The following is a 17,004-nucleotide window of genomic DNA, read 5'->3' as shown; positions in this document are numbered from 1 at the left end:
TCTGTATTGTATCAGAGCCCATGTACAGTGCCTTCAGAAAGTGTTCACAACCCTTGACTTTTTGCCCTGAATACAAAGTGTTATGTTTGGGGAAAATCAACTTTTTTTTTCTAGCAATGATCAACAACCACAGAGCTTGAAGAATTTTGAAAATAAAATGTGCAAATGTTGCACTATCCACGTGTGGAAAGCTGCTAGAGGCTTACCCAGAAAGATTCACAGCTGTAATCGCTGCCAAACGTACTTCTACAAAGTATTGACTCAGGGGTGTGAATAATTATGTTAATGAGATATTTTGGGAATTTCAATTTTAATAAATTAGCAAAACTGTATAAAAACATGTTTATGAGGTATTGTGTGTAGATGGGTGAGAAAAAAGTGTTTAAAGTTGAGTTTTTATGCGTGACTGAAAGATGACATTGTTATAATAATAATATGATGTATTGTCTATATATAATGTAATACAAAAGATACATTTTCATTATATAAATAATATGTATACAGTACCAGTCAAGTTTGGGGACACCTACTCATTCCAGTGTTTTAATTTATTTGTACTATTTTCTACATTGTAGAATAATAGTGAACACATCAAAACTATGAAATAACACTGTTTCTTACCATCCATCTGATGGTGAGTCTAGAGGGAGGGCTGTTTCTCACCATCCATCTGATGGTCAGTTCAGATGAGGCCACTGAGTCAATGGGTTTACCTTGTACTGTCCATTGTTGCATACTGTAACGGCCCTGAATTTTTCTGAACCGTCTCAGTGCTTCTCCTTCCAATAGGGGCTTCCCCTTCAATCCCCAATTAAATAGTCAATTAAATAATCAATCCACTAACAGATCTCCAGCGGAGAAAGGCCACGAAGAACAGAGAGGTGTAGTCCACGGACGCAAAGAGTGGATCCGGTCCTGGGTAAACTCTATTAGGCTACAAAACAAACGGAATAGAGAAGCTTTGGAACTGAGGGATGAACACATCATCGTTCACGTCTCCATCACAACCCCCCTTTTGCGCAGCTGATGCTGGCTATTTAATTGGGAATTAAAGGGAAAGCGCCATATTGGAAGGAGAAGCACTATTTAATTGGGAATTGAAGGGGAAGCGCCCTATTGGAAGGAGAAGCACTATTTAATTGGGATTTGAAGGGGAAGCACCCTATTGGAAGGAGAAGCACTATTTAATTGGGATTTGAAGGGGAGGCGCCCTATTGGAAGGAGAAGCACTATTTCATTAGGATTTGAAGGGCAAGCGCCCTATTGGAAGGAGAAGCACTGAGACGGTTCAGAAAATTTCAGGGCCGCCACAATACGGTTGTTACTCTTATTCAAAAAAGGCCATTTGCTTCCTACATCAAAATGAGCTTGATAAGGTCATTGAGTCAAATAAGCAAATGATTGACAGCTTGGTAAAGGCAGTACCGCCCATTGTACGGAGCACATTTACGTCATTCCTCAAAGACCAATATTATAGTCTAGCTAGCAGCTAGGATCAAGTCTTTTCTCTTTCCCATTATTATTTTATAGGGACAAGGAAATATTGTCAGAATCTTCTGCAGAATTTTGAAAGGGATTGAGTCAATTCCATTGTAATTCTGAGAATAATGGTCATTGGTGGTCAATGGTAATTATGTTGAATTGCAGTTAATTCCCATGAAGTTGAACTGCCTACTTATTGCCTACAATGTTTGACAACTTTCACTGACAGTATAATTTGCACTATCCTGCCCTCTCTAGCTTTACCGCTCTATTTCATTTCTCCTCCATCCTTCCATTCTCCTTTACTGTAGCTCCATCTGTCCTTCTCATATTTATAATTTCCTGTTACACTACTCCATATCCTAGTTTTACTTTTGCCTATCCATCTATCCATTTCTGCATCTCACTCTCCCTCCATCTCTAATCCACCTCTCCAAGTTCTCATTTAACTTGAATCTTCCCCTCTTTTTACCCCTCCTTGGCTATGTCCCTCCATCTTTTCCTCCACCTCCTCTGTCCATCTATCCTGATCGCATTCATCCCATCTGGCCTGCATATGCTCATTCTAATCCCTCCATGTCATTTCTCTATCTCCCACTTTCCCCTCTCTTTCACCTGGTCTCCCTCCCTCTCTACCCTCTATTTTCCTCTCTCCCCCTGTATATCTATCCATTATATCCCCTATTTTCTTCCCTTACTTTCTCTCTCTCCCTCCCTTTCACCATTCACCCCCCGTTATCTCTTTCTCCATTCATTCCCTTTCTCCTTTCTTTCTCTCACTTCCCCTAATTCCATCCCCCCATCTCTTTGATACAGAGGGGTCATTGCATGGTCTCCTGAAGGCTCTGACGAGTGCTCGCTGCAGTCCCACCCAGCATCTGGAGCAGGAGCAGGCATTGGCTCGACAGTTTGCAGAGATCCTGCATTTCACCCTGCGCTTCGATGAGCTCAAGGTACTTCTATCCCATCCAATGAGCAAGATATACAGAGTGCTTCTTCCTTCTTTGCTTTTATGAAATAATCTCCTTATCATTTATCTTAAATGTACACTTAAAATAAACATGTCAAGTAAATAATAAAATGCTTTTTCTTACAATCCAAAAAGCTTTAAATTATGAGAGTAAATGAAGGTGAAGGTTTGTATCAGAATGCTCACCACATATCAATTATCACACTGGAGAGGTGAGAAGTGATTGTGGCAATTTGTAGCCTTTTAACTTCTCCAGGATACTCCTCCCTGTAACCACATCCAATGCTGCCACAACTCTTAACAAATGTATGGATAGCTGACTTTTTTGTGTTGAAATGTACAGATTTTTGTTAGTTTGGTCAGTCTAAGTAGTACCTGGTGAATACACACAGGTAACAGCAAGGAAGCATTGCCCTCCACTCACCCTGTTCACTTATAAGCAATAGCTTGACCCCTAGACCTATTTGCAATTTAGAGAAAGTAAAAATATGCACAACCCCAACCAAAAGTAAAGCACCTTTAATGTTAGCCAGCAGATTTGAGCTGAGCTGCTAGTTTATCCTGAAAATTGTTATTTTTTTGTCCACATGCTAGCTAGCAGTAGCCAATGCCGCCATTGTGGAATAGCAGTGTCAGCCAATCAGCTTGTTTGTTGTTCAACGTGACGTACCATTTTATTAAATCTGCTGGTTACTTTAAAGGGGCAATAAGCAGTTGCTACAGCCATTTCTTTAAAATTAGAAATGAATATTACCTACTGATCCTTGAAGAATATAACTTATTTGTTTCTAAACAAAGGAAATGTAAACAAACATCATATAGCCTCAAAACATGGTTAAAACTATAATTGTGATATCATGGATATTCAGTCCCTGCATCCATAGCTGCGCTAATGAGTTTGAGAGTGGTTACATTTCTCTAGCCCCATCCCCCAGCTTTTTACCAAACCAGGGGTGGGGAGGCCGCTTTGTTATTGTTTCTACTGCTGATTGCCACTTTGAAGCATCATATTAAAGCTCTGATAAAGCAGCAATAGATCAGCAACAGCAATCATAAACCAACTCAATATTGATGCAATGGGGTTTTTTGTACTGGAAATATCCAGTAATCAAATCAAAGTCAATAGTCTAAAGTTCAATGGTCAAAGATATTCAGTTCAACCAAAAATCTCTTTCAATTCAAGATTCGCTAAAATAATTAAATTCAGTTCTTAAGAGTTGTTTCCCCAAAAATGCAAATACACAAAAAAGAGACTTTATTATTCAATGGGACATTATTATCCAATGGGAAGAGCAGGAGAGACATGCAATCTGATACGCTCTCTACTCCTTGGTGTTTAATCCTTGTGCTTATGTGTCCAGTAATTCCCCTTTTCCCGGCAAATAGCCCAGTGGAACAGGTTTTAACAGAACAATTACTGAACTATTTTAATTTAAACGTTTTTTTTAACAGTTCCCCTTTCTTCTTCTTCTATAATGTCATGGCGGTCCGCAAACTATCGTTTAAGAACTTGCCGCCACCTACTGTGCTGGAATGTACGATCAATCATGATCTGCTCAATTCTGTACAACCATGGTAATAAAACTCTAAACCAAATCAATCCTAACTTCTACCACACCCTCCTCCAAAAACACCTCCCCAACCATGCTACCCCATGAAACGTTATCTATATCATGCCGAAACACACCCTTAGGATTGTTTAGTATGTCAACAACCATTTCAACAGTAACATCTGTTACCCCCGATATCTCTTTTGTTGTCTCCACAATAACCTTCAACCTGGCAATTCTGATTTCCACAACCTGAGTTGTATTGATAACCTTACCAATAAAAGCTATGAAGTCAACTTTATTCATTATCAAATTGTCCTTTGACAGCGTACATTTGACAGCGTACATTCATGAGCAGCCATAGTAGCTCCATCAGTCTGACAGTAGATCCACTTACTACAGGAGCGGCCATAGTAGCTCCATCAGTCTGACAGTAGATCCACTCACTACAGGAGCAGCCATAGTTGCTCCATCAGTCTGACAGTAGATCCACTTACCACAGGAGCAGCCATAGTAGCTCCATCAGTCTGACAGTAGATCCACTTACCACAGGAGCAGCCATAGTAGCTCCATCAGTCTGACAGTAGATCCACTTACCACAGGAGCAGCCATAGTAGCTCCATCAGTCTGACAGTAGATCCGCTCACTACAGGAGCAGCCATAGTAGCTCCATCAGTCTGACAGTAGATCCACTCACTACAGGAGCAGCCATAGTAGCTCCATCAGTCTGACAGTAGATCCACTTACTACAGGAGCAGCCATAGCAGCTCCATCAGTCTGACAGTAGATCCACTTACTACAGGAGCAGCCATAGTAGCTCTATCAGTCTGACAGTAGATCCACTCACTACAGGAGCAGCCATAGTAGCTCCATCAGTCTGACAGTAGATCCACTCACTACAGGAGCAGCCATAGTAGCTCCATCAGTCTGACAGTAGATCCCACTCACTACAGGAGCAGCCATAGTAGCTCCATCAGTCTGACAGTAGATCCACTTACTACAGGAGCAGCCATAGTAGCTCTATCAGTCTGACAGTAGATCCACTCACTACAGGAGCAGCCATAGTAGCTCCATCAGTCTGACAGTAGATCCACTCACTACAGGAGCAGCCATAGTAGCTCCATCAGTCTGACAGTAGATCCCACTCACTACAGGATCAGCCATAGTAGCTCCATCAGTCTGACAGTAGATCCACTTACTACAGGAGCAGCCATAGTAGCTCCATCAGTCTGACAGTAGATCCACTTACTACAGGAGCAGCCATAGCAGCTCCATCAGTCTGACAGTAGATCCACTTACTACAGGAGCAGCCATAGTAGCTCTATCAGTCTGACAGTAGATCCACTTACTACAGGAGCAGCCATAGTAGCTCTATCAGTCTGACAGTAGATCCACTCACTACAGGAGCAGCCATAGTAGCTCCATCAGTCAGACAGTAGATCCACTTACTACAGGAGCAGCCATAGTAGCTCCATAAGTCTGACAGTAGATCCACTTACCACAGGAGCAGCCATAGTAGCTCCATCAGTCTGACAGTAGATCCACTTACCACAGGAGCAGCCATAGTAGCTCCATCAGTCTGACAGTAGATCCACTTACTACAGGAGCATCCATAGTAGCTCCATCAGTCTGACAGTAGATCCACTTACTACAGAAGCAGGCATAGTAGCTCCATCAGTCCATCAGTCTGACAGTAGATCCACTTACTACAGGAGCAGCCATAGTAGCTCCATCAGTATGACAGTAGATCCACTCACTACAGGAGCAGCCATAGAAGCTCCATCAGTCTAACAGTAGATCCACTCACTACAGGAGCAGCCATAGTAGCTCCATCAGTCTGCCTAGTAGTTCCACCAATCTGTCTTACAGCCTCTGCGTATGATACATCATGATTGTTTCTATATCTCTCGGCCATTCTTTACTCTCTCTATACCTGGCATCCAGCAAATGCTGCACTAAGTTCCCCCCCACACTTACAATAGTTAAACTTCACATTGCTTCCACAGTCACCGTAATCATGTTTTCATCCACACATCTTTTCTTTCCTTTCCACTGAGCAGCTACATGGCCCATTCTTTGGCATTTGAAACACCGCAATGGGGATAGGACAAATTCTCTGATATTGAAACTAAGGAATCCTATCTGTACTTTTCCAGTCAATTCCTTCTAAAACCTCAGCAGCACTGATAAGCTTTCACTTCTTTGTCCCTCTTTCCTACTGATCAACCTTTTGGCCTCAATCACTCTGCCTCCCTTCACACATTTTCTTTAATATCTAGTGGACATAGATATTGGGACCCCAGTGAAAACTCCTCTCAATCTACCATAAGCACCAGGGACCTGCCTTTTAATCTTCTTCCCATCAAGTTTTTCAATTTTCAGCCTGGCTACCACACAATATACCAATATACCAATATACCACACAGCCTGGCTACCACACAATATTAACAACCTACCATTTCTAATGAACCAAGCTAATTTCACTTCACCTACCTCTTTCTCTATGGCAGTGGTTCCCAAACTTTTTATAGTCCCATACCCCTTCAAAAATTCTACCTCCAGCTGCGTTCCCCCTTTATCACCAGGGTCATCACACTCACAGATGTTGTTTTTTGCCATTATTGTAAGCCTTCCACACACACACTTTACGAGACATTTATTATACATAAGATTGAGTGTGAGTTTTTGTCACAACCCGGCTTGTGGGAAGTGACAAAAAGCTCTTATAGGACCATGGCACAAATACTAATATAATAATCAATAATTTTGCTCTTTATTTAGCCATCTTACATATAAAACCGTATTTGTTCATAACAAATGGTGATTAACTCAAAACACAGGTTAATGAGAAGGGTGTGCTTGAAAGGATGCACATAACTCTGCAATGTTGGGTTGTATTGGAGAAGAGTCTCAGTCTTAAATAATTTTCCACACACAGTCTGTGCCTGTATTTAGTTTCATGCTAGTGAGGGCCAAGAATCCACTCTCACATAGGTATGTGGTTGCAAAGGGCATCAGTGTCCTAACAGCGCGATTTGCCAAGGCAAGAAACTCTGAGTGCAGCCCTATCCAGAAATCTGGCAGTGGCTTCTGATTAAATTACATTTTCACAGAAACGCTTGTTGCAATAGCGATTGCAAGAAGACAGTGAATGTTTCTGACGGGCCGAGTTACAGTTTTGACTTAAATCTGCTTGAAAATCTATGGCAAGAAGTGAAAATGGTTGTCTAGCAATGATCAACATCCAATTTGATAGAGCTTTAAGAATACTTTAAAAAAAAAAATAATGTGCAAATATTGTACAATCCATGTGTGCAAAGCTCTTATAGACTTACCGTGAAAGACTCAACTGTAATTGCTGCCAAAGGTGATTCTAACATGTATTGACTCAGGAGGTTGAATACTTATCTAATCAAGATATGTGTTTTATTTTTCATGAATTTGTCTTCCACTTTGACATTACAGAGTATTTTGTGTAGATCGTTGACAAAAAAAATACAATTAAATCCATTTTATTCCCTTTTTGTAACAACAAAATGTGTAAAAATTCAAGGGATGTGAATACTTTCTGAAGGTACTGTAGATTGACTCATCTCTACCAACCTCCCCATGTACCAGACTTCTGACTGTCAACTGCACTGCTATGGATATGAGAACCACCTTTCTGCCCTTCATCTCAAGTTGTACTCTTTCTCTCCGTCTTTGATCTTTAGGATTATTCATGGGAAGAAAGGGGAATAGAGAGAGAGGGGAGAGGGTAGTTCTCCCTTGATTTTATACCCTCCACCTCTTTTAAATGTTTATCTCTTTAAATGCTCATACCTGAGCTGACAAGGTAATCATCTGTCATTCTGCCCTGAGCAAGGCAGTTAACCCACTGTTCCCAAGGTGCCGAAGACGTGGGTGTCGGTAAAGGCAGCCCACCACACCTCTCTAATTGAGGGGTTGGATTAAACGCGGAAGACACATTTCATAAGTAGGAAGCCGAAAGAGAAGAGATAGTTGTCAAGTTTGTTTTTAACCAAACGATAGAGGTAAGCGCAGAACATTGTTTGGGAATGGGTTATATATATATTTTTTCCTACTGGTAAGAATAGAAGAGTTTCCATGTTTTAGTCTGCGGTTGTCAGCGACTGTATCCTCAACTCCTTTCAAATGCATATTCCTCTGCATAGCATTATTTTCAAAGGGAGAAAAGAACGATATTCTGAATGAAAGACTACAAGAAATCAGAGATCATGAGGAAATAGTATGGATGAAACACTAAATCGATTTTCTCAATGATCTCCACTGTGGTCATTTTTTTGTATAATGGTATTAAGTGTAAATTATCAGCAACAAAGAAAGTGATAGAGATATGAAATGAATGAGATGATACGGAGAGAATGAAAGAGGGAGAGAAGATGACAGGGAGAATAAATCAAATCAAAGTTTATTTGTCACGTGTGCCAAATACAACAGGTGTAGACCTTACAGTGAAATGCTTACTTACAGGCCTTAACCAATAGTGCAATCTTTAAGTAAAAAATAGGTATTAGGTGTGCAATAGATAAGTAAGGAAATAAAAAACAGTAGCGAGAAATAATAACAGTAGCGAGGCTATAACAAGTAGCGAGGCTATATAGCGAGGCTATATAACCAGCTTATCCAGAGATACAACCTCTCTTATCATCACTCAGTGCCTGGGCTTACCCCCGCACCCCACCATACCCATGTCTGCGCATTATGCCTTGAATCTATTCTACCACGCCCAGAAATCTGCTCCTTTTATTCTTTAGCCGTACCCTCATCCCACTCCTCCTCTGTTCCTTGGGTGATGTGGAGGTAAACCCAGGCCTTGCGTGTCCCCAGGCACCCTCATTTGTTGACTTCTGTGATCGCAAAAACCTTGGTTTCATGCATGTCAACATCAGAAGCCTCCTCCCTAAGTTTGTTTTACTCACTGCTTTAGCACACTCCGCCAACCCGGATGTCCTTGCCGTGTCATATCCTAAACTGGGATATGCTTAACGCCCCGCAGTCCTATAATCTAAGCTAGATGCCCTCAATCTCACACAAATCATCAAGGAACCCACCAGGTACAACCCTAAATCCGTAAACATGGGCACCCTCATAGACATGATCCTGACCAATTTGCCCTCCAAATACACCTCCACTGTTTTCAATCAGGATCTCAGCGATCACTGCCTTACTGCCTGTTTCCGCTATGGGTCTGCGGTCAAACGAACACCCCTCATCACTGTCAAACACTCCCTAAAACCCTTCTGTGAGCAGGCCTTTCTAATCGACCTGACCCGGGTATCCTGGAAGGATATTAACCTCATCCCGTCAGTAGAGGATGCCTGGTCATTCTTTAAAAGTAATTTCCTCACCATCTTAGATAAGCATGCCCCATTCAAAAAATGCAGAACTAAGAACAGATATAGCCCTTGGTTCACTCCAGACCTGATTGCACTTGACCAGCACAAAAACATCCTGTGGCGGACTGCAATAGCATTGAATAGTCCCCACGATATGCAACTGTTCAGGGAAGTCAAGAACCATTACATGCAGTCAGGAAAGCAAAGGCTAGCAAGCAAAGGCTAGCTTTTTCAAGCAGAAATTCACATCCTGTAGCTCTAACTCCAAACTCCAAACTCCACAGGTGCACCTCAGCCACGCTCAAGGTACTAAATGATATCATAACCGCCATTGATAAAAGACAGTACTGTGTACCCGTCTTCATCGACCTGGCCAAGGCTTTCGACTCTGTCAATCACTGTATTCTTATCGGCAGACTCAATAGCCTTGGTTTTTCTAATGACTGCCTCGCCTGGTTCACCAACTACTTTGCAGACATAGTTCAGTGTGTCAAATCGGAGGGCCTGTTGTCCGGACCTCAAGGAAGTCTCTATGGGGGTACCACAGGGTTCAATTCTCGGGCCGACTCTTTTCTCTGTATATATCAATGATCTTGGTGCGGGCGATTCCGTGATCCACCTCTACGCAGACTACACCATTCTGTATACTTCTGGCCCTTCCTTGGAAACTGTGCTAACTAACCTCCAAACAAGCTTCAATGCCATACAACACTCCTTCCGTGGCCTCCAACTGCTCTTAAACGCTAGTAAAACCAAATGCATGCTTTTCAACTATTCGCTGCCCGCACCCACCCGCCCGACTAGCATCACACCCTGGACGGTTCCGACCTAGAATATGTGGACCTAGGTGTCTGGCTAGACTGTAAACTCTCCTTCCAGACTCATATTAAACATCTCCAATCCAAAATCAAATCTAGAATCGGCTATTTTGCAACAAAGCCTCCTTCACTCACGCCGCCAAACTTACCCTAGTAAAACTGACTATCCTATACCAATCCTCGACTTTGGCGATATCAACTACAAAATAGCTTACAACACTCTACTCAGCAAACTGGATGCAGTCTATCACAGTACCGTCCATTTTGTTACCAAATCACCTTATACCACCCACCACTGCGACCTGTATGTTCTAGTCGGCTGGCCCTCGCTACATATTCGTCGCCAGACCCACTGGCTCCAGGTCATCTATAAGTCTATGCTAGCTAAAGCTCCGCCTTATCTCAGTTCACTGGTCACGATAACAACACCCACCCGTAGCACACGTTCCAGCAGGTATATCTCACTGATCATCCCCAAAGCCAACACCTCATTTGGTGGGGCCGACTCTTTCCTTCCAGTTCTCTGCTGCCAGTGACTGGAACGAATTGCAAAAATCGCTGAAGTTGGAGAATTTTATTTCCCTCACCAACTTTAAACATCAACTATCTGAGCAGCTAACCGATCACTGCAGCTGTACATAAGTCCATCTGTAAATAGCCCATCCAATTTACCTGCCTCACCCCCATACTGTTTCTATTTTATTTACTTTTCTGCTCTTTTGCACAGCAGTATCTCTACTTGCACATCACCATCTGCTCATTTATCACTCCAGTGTTAATCTGCTAAATTGTAATTATTCGCTCCTATGGTCTATTTATTGCCTACCTCCTCATGCCTTTTGCACACACTGTATATAGACTTTCTTTTTTCTACTGTGTCATTGACTTGTTTATTGTGTTTTTGTCTTGTTTATTGTTTACTCCATGTGTAACTCTGTGTTGTTGTCTGTGCCACAACTGCTTTGCTTTATCTTGGCCAGGTCGCAGTTGCAAATGAGAACTTGATCTCAACTAGCCTACCTGGTTAAATAAAGGTGAAATAAAAAATAAATATACAGGCACCGGTTAGTCGGGCTAGGTAGTATGTACATGTAGGTATGGTTAAAGTGACTATGCATATATGATAAACAGAGAGTAGCAGTAGCGTAAAAGAGGGGTTTGGTTTTGATGACCTGTTCAGGAGTCTTATGGCTTTCGGGTAAAAGCTGTTGAGAAGCCTTTTGGTCCAAGACTTGGCACTCTGGTACTGCTTGCCATGCAGTAGTAGAGAGAACAGTCTATGACTGGGGTGGCTGGGGTCTTTGACACCTTCCTCTGACACCGCCTGGTGTAGAGGTCCTGGATGGCAGGCAGCTTAGCCTGTTTGATGGTTTGTCAGAGGGCATAGCAGGATTTCTTATAAGCTTCGGGGTTAGAGTCCCGTACCTTGAAAGTGGCAGCTCTACCCTTTAGCTCAGTGCGAATGTTACCTGTAATCTATGGCTTCTGGTTGGGGTATGTACATACAGTCACTGTGGGGACGATGTCGTCAATGCACTTATTGATAAAGCCAGTGACTGATTGGGTGTACACCTCAATGCAATCGGAAGAATCCCGGAACCTGTTCCAGTCTGTGATAGAAAAACAGTTCTGTTGTTTAGCATCTGCTTCATCTGACCACTTTTTTTGTAGACCACTGGTGCTTCCTGCTTTAATTTTGGCTTGTAAGCAGGAATCTGGAGGATAGAATTGTGGTCAGATTTTCCAAATGGAGGGCGAGGGAGAGCTTTGTACTCATCTCTGTGTGTGGAGTACAGGTGATCTAGAATGTTTTTCCCTCTGGTTGCGCATTTAACATGTTGATAGAAATTAGATTAAACTGATTTAATTTCCCTGCATTAAAGTTTCCAGCCACTAGGTTTTGCGCCTATGGGTGTGTGGTTTCCTGTTTGCTTATTTCCTTATACAGCTGACTGAGTGCGGTCTTAGTGCCAGCGTCCGTCTGTGGTGGTAAATAAACAGCCACGAAAAGTATCGATGAAAACTCTCTTGGCAAATAGTGTGGTCTGCAGTTTATCATAAAATACTTCACGCTAGCAAAATCTAGAGGCTTCCTTAGATTTCGTGCACCAGCTGTTGTTTACAAATATGCACAGACCGCCCCCCCCCCCTTCTTACCGGAGTGTGCTGTTCTATCTGTTCTATCTAGCCGGAGCAGTGTGTATCCTGCTAGCTGAATATCTATGTCATCATTCAGTGCAATGTAGAAAACGAACCAGGGGAACTGAATCTGAGAGGGACTGAATATAAACACAAGAAAGAGGAGACAAGAGTCAGATAAAATAAGGCAGAAAGGGAGGACAATGTGTGAGCAAAGCCTAGTTTCAATCAGACAAAGTATTTACTTGTACTTGCCAACACCCGCATATATATGTTTGGCAGTCTCGGAGGAGTAACTGCGTTGGAGCTGTCAAAACCGTGAGTGGCTTCTCTTGTGGTCATTATCATGAAGCCACACCCTTTCCACCTGCATATTATGTTCAGAACAAAAAAGTGTAGGCTATATAGAAACAGTGATGCTCAAATTGAAAACCATTACCCCAAATTATACGGATCTCTATCAGCCTAATTTGAGGTGTAGATTACTTCACAAGTGTCCACACTTGTAACACAGCTGCATGAGATTTCTACTAATGCAACTCGGTGCATCCAATGGCAATGTCCGCTTTAGGTGTAATGCCGGGAGCCACTTGTGGATCTTCACAGCTCTAACACAGTTCCACCTCCGACACTGCCAAAACAACAGCTATGCGAGTGTCGGCTAGCTGGGATATGATTGAATTTAGGCCGAAGTGAGGAGGAAGGGAGAGAGAGATAGCAGAGCACAATAGAAAACTAGAAAGGGGGAATAAGAAATGTTAAGGAAAAATTTAAGTTGGAGTAAAGGCAGCTTGTATACAATAGGTAAATATCACTTCAAAATGGAAAGGATTTGTCCTGGAGGGGAAGCCTGGGTCATTAGTGAATACCTTTTTAAATGCAAGCTGTGCTGGAACACAGGTATATTCCCTCTCCTCCCCCCATCCACACTGTCTTCCTAAAACCTCATCCAAACCTTTAATTGACACTACCATACATGATTTTGTAATGGAGTTCGTATTAGTATTTAGCATTTTATTACGATCCGCCAATTAGCTGCTTCCAAGGCAGCGACTACTCTTCCTGAGGTCCAAACAGGAAAAAAAACACAACAAATGTAATATACACAACAAATACAATATACAGTGCCTTCAGAAAGTATTCAGACCTCTTGACTTTTTCTACATTTTGTTACGTTACAGCCTTATTCTAAAATGGATACATTTTTTTAAAAATCCTCAGCTATCTACACACAATACCCCATAATGACAAAGTGAAAACAGGTTTTTAGAAATGTTTGCAAATGTATTAAAAATATAAAACATAAATACCTATTTACATACAATACCAGTCAAAAATTTGGACACACCTACTCATTCAAGGGTCTTTCTTTATATGGACTATTTTCTACATTGTAGAATAATAGTGACGACATCCAAACTATGAAATAACACATATGGAATCATGTAAACTCAGCAAAAAAATAAACGCCCCTTTTCCAGGACCCTGTATTTCAAAGATTTTGTAAAAATCCAAATAACTTTACAGATCTTCATTGTAAAGGGTTTAAACACTGTTTCCCATGCTTGTTCAATGAACCATAAATAATTAATTAACATGCACCTGTGGAATGGTCTTTAAGACACTAACTTAGACACTAGCTTACAGTAGGTAGGCAATTAAGGTCATAGTTATGAAAACTTAGGACACTAAAGAGGCCTTTCTACTGACTCTGAAAAACACCAAAGAAAGATGCCCAGGGTCCCTGCTCATCTGCGTGAACATGCCTTAGGCATGCAGCAAGGAGGCATGAGGACTGCAGATGTGGCCAGCGCAATAAATTGCATTGTCCGTACTGTGAGACACCTAAGACAGCGCTACAGGGAGACAGGACGGACTTCTGATCATCCTCGCAGTGGCAGACCACGTGTAACAACAGCTGCACAGGATCGGAACATCCGAACATCACACCTGGTACAGGATGGCAACAACAACTGCCCGAGTTACACCAGGAATGCACAATCCTTCCATCAGTGCTCAGACTGTCTGCAATAGGCTGAGAGAGGATGGGCTGAGGGCTTGTAGGCCTGTTGTAAGGCAGGTCCTCACCAGACATCACCGGCAACAATGTTGCCTATGGGCACAAACCCACCGTTGCTGGACCAGACAGGACTGGTAAAAAGTTCTCTTCACTGACGAGTCACGGTTTTGTCTCACAAGGGGTGATGGTCAGATTCGCGTTTATCGTCGAAGGAATGAGTATTCCACCGAGGCCTGTACTTTGGAGCGGGATCGATTTGGAGGTGGAGGGTCATGGTCTGGGGTGGTGTGTCACAGCATCATCGGACTGAGCTTGTTGTCATTGCAGGCAATGTCAATGCTGTGCGTTACAGGGAAGACATCCTCCTCCCTCATGTGGTACCCTTCCTGCAAGCTCATCCTGACATGTCCCTCCAGCATGACAATACCACCAGCCATACTACTCGTTCTGTGCGTGATTTTCTAAAAGACAGGAATGTCAGTGTTCTGCCATGGCCAGCAAAGAGCTCGGATCTCAATCCTATTGAGCACGTCTGAGACCTGTTGGATCGGAGGAGGAGGGCTAGGGCCATTAACTTGCAGGTGCCTTGGTGGAAGAGTGGGGTAACATCTCACAGCAAGAACTGGCAAATCTGGTGCAGTCCATGAGGAGGATATGAACTGCAGTATTTAATGCAGCTGGTGGCCACACCAGATACTGACTGTTACTTTGAATTTTGACCCCACCTTTGTTCAGTGACACATTATTCAATTTCTGTTAGTTTATGTCTCAGTTGTCGAATCTTGTTATGTTCATACAAATATTTACACGTTAGTTTGCTGAAGATTAAAGCAGTTGACAATGAGAGGACGTTTCTTTTTTTGCTGAGTTTAGTAACCAAAAAAGTGTCTAACAAATCAAAATAGATTTTTATTTAACTAGGCAAGTCAGTTAAGAACACATTCTTATTTTCAATGACAGCCTAGGAACAGTGGGTTAACTGCCTTCTCAGGGGCAGAACAACAGATTGTTACCTTGTCAGCTACGGCGATTCTATCTTGCAACCTTCCGGTTACTAGTCCAACGCTCAAGCCACTAGGCTACCTGCCACCCCAAATATAGCCACCCTTATCTTTGATGACAGCTTTGCACACTCTTGGCATTCTCTCAAACAGGTGCATGAGGATAGATTTTCCAACCATGTTGAAGGACTTCTCACATATGCTGAGCACTTGTTGGCTGCTTTTCCTTCACTTTGTGGTCCAACTCATCTCAAACCATCTCAATTGGGTTGAGGTCGGGTGATGGTGGAGTCCAGGTCATCTGATGCAGCACTCCATCACTCTCCTTGGTCAAATAGCCCTTACACAGCCTGGAGGTGTGTAAGGTCTAATGTCCATTGCTTGTGTTTCTTGGCCCAAGCAAGTCTCTTCTTCTTCTTATTGGTGTTCTTTAGTAGTGGTTTCTTTGCAGCAATTTGACCATGAACGCCTGATTCACGCAGTCTCCTCTGAACAGTTGATGTTGATATGTGCCTGTTACTGTGTCTGTTACTACATTTATTTGGGCTGCAATCTGTGTAATTAACTCTAATGAACTTATCTTCTGCAGCAGAGATGACTCTGGGTTTTCCTTTCCCTGTGCCTGTCCTCATGAGAATCAGTTTCATCATAGCATTTGATGGTTTTTGCGACTGCACTTGAAACTTTCAAAGTTCTTGAAATGTTCCAGATTGACTGACCTTCATGTCTTAAAGTAATGATGGACTGTCATTTCTCTTTGCTTATTTGAGCTGTTCTTGACATTATATGGCACACACCTCTGTCCATATAAAGGTCCCACAGTTGACAGTGCATGTCAGTTCAAAAACCAAGCCATGAGGTCGAAGGAATTGTTCGTAGAGCTCCGAGACAGGATTGTGTCGAGTCACAGATCTGGGGAAGGCTACCAAAACTTTTCTGCAGCATTGAAGGTCCCCAAGAACACAGTGGTCTCCATCATTCTTCTTGGAAGAAGTTTGGAGAACACAGTGGTCTCCATCATTCTTCTTGGAAGAAGTTTGGAACCACCAAGGCTCTTCCTGGAGCTGGACGCCCGGCCAAACTGAGCATTTGGTGGAGAAAGACCATTGTCAGGGAGGTGACCAAGAACCCGATGGTCAGTCTGACAGCTCTAGAGTTCCTCTGTGGAGATGGGAGAACCTTCCAGAAGGACAACCATCTCTGCAGAACTCCATCAATCAGGCCACACAGCCAAGACAATGCACGAGTTGCTTCGTGACAAAATCTCAGAAAATCCTTGAGTGGCCCAGCCAGAGCCTAGACTTGAAACCTATCAAAGATCTCTGGAGAGATCTGAAAATAGATGTGCAGCAACACTCCCCATCCAACCTGACAGGGCTTGAGAGGATCTACAGAGAAGAATGGGAGAACCTCCTCAAATACAGGTGTGCCAAGTTTATAGCTTCCTACCCAAGAAGACTCAAGGCTGTAATCGCTGCCAAAGGTGCTTCAACAAAGTACTGAGTAAGGGTCTGAATACTTATGTAAATGTGATATTTCAGTTGTTTATTTTTAATAGATTTGCACAAATAAAAAAAACATGTTTTTTGGGGGAGTATTGTATGTAGATTGAGGGAAATATTTGTTTTAATCCAGTTTAGAATAAGGCTGTAATGTAACGAAAT

General features: G+C 42.5%; 1 protein-coding gene across 1 annotated transcript in view; it reads left to right on the top strand.

The window, feature by feature from the left end:
* fam49ba (family with sequence similarity 49 member Ba) overlaps nt 1–17,004 on the top strand; it is a 52,813-nt gene that overhangs the window by 20,680 nt on the left and 15,129 nt on the right. Inside the window, exon 5 of the mRNA XM_020467031.2 lies at nt 2,299–2,435. Within this exon, the coding sequence (XP_020322620.1) occupies nt 2,299–2,435 (137 nt within the window). The remainder of the gene's footprint in view (nt 1–2,298; nt 2,436–17,004) is intronic.

The sequence above is a fragment of the Oncorhynchus kisutch genome, linkage group LG30 (genome assembly GCF_002021735.2).
Source record: "Oncorhynchus kisutch isolate 150728-3 linkage group LG30, Okis_V2, whole genome shotgun sequence".
NCBI classification, from domain to species: domain Eukaryota; kingdom Metazoa; phylum Chordata; class Actinopteri; order Salmoniformes; family Salmonidae; genus Oncorhynchus; species Oncorhynchus kisutch.
This window is presented reverse-complemented; position numbering and strand designations above follow the sequence as displayed.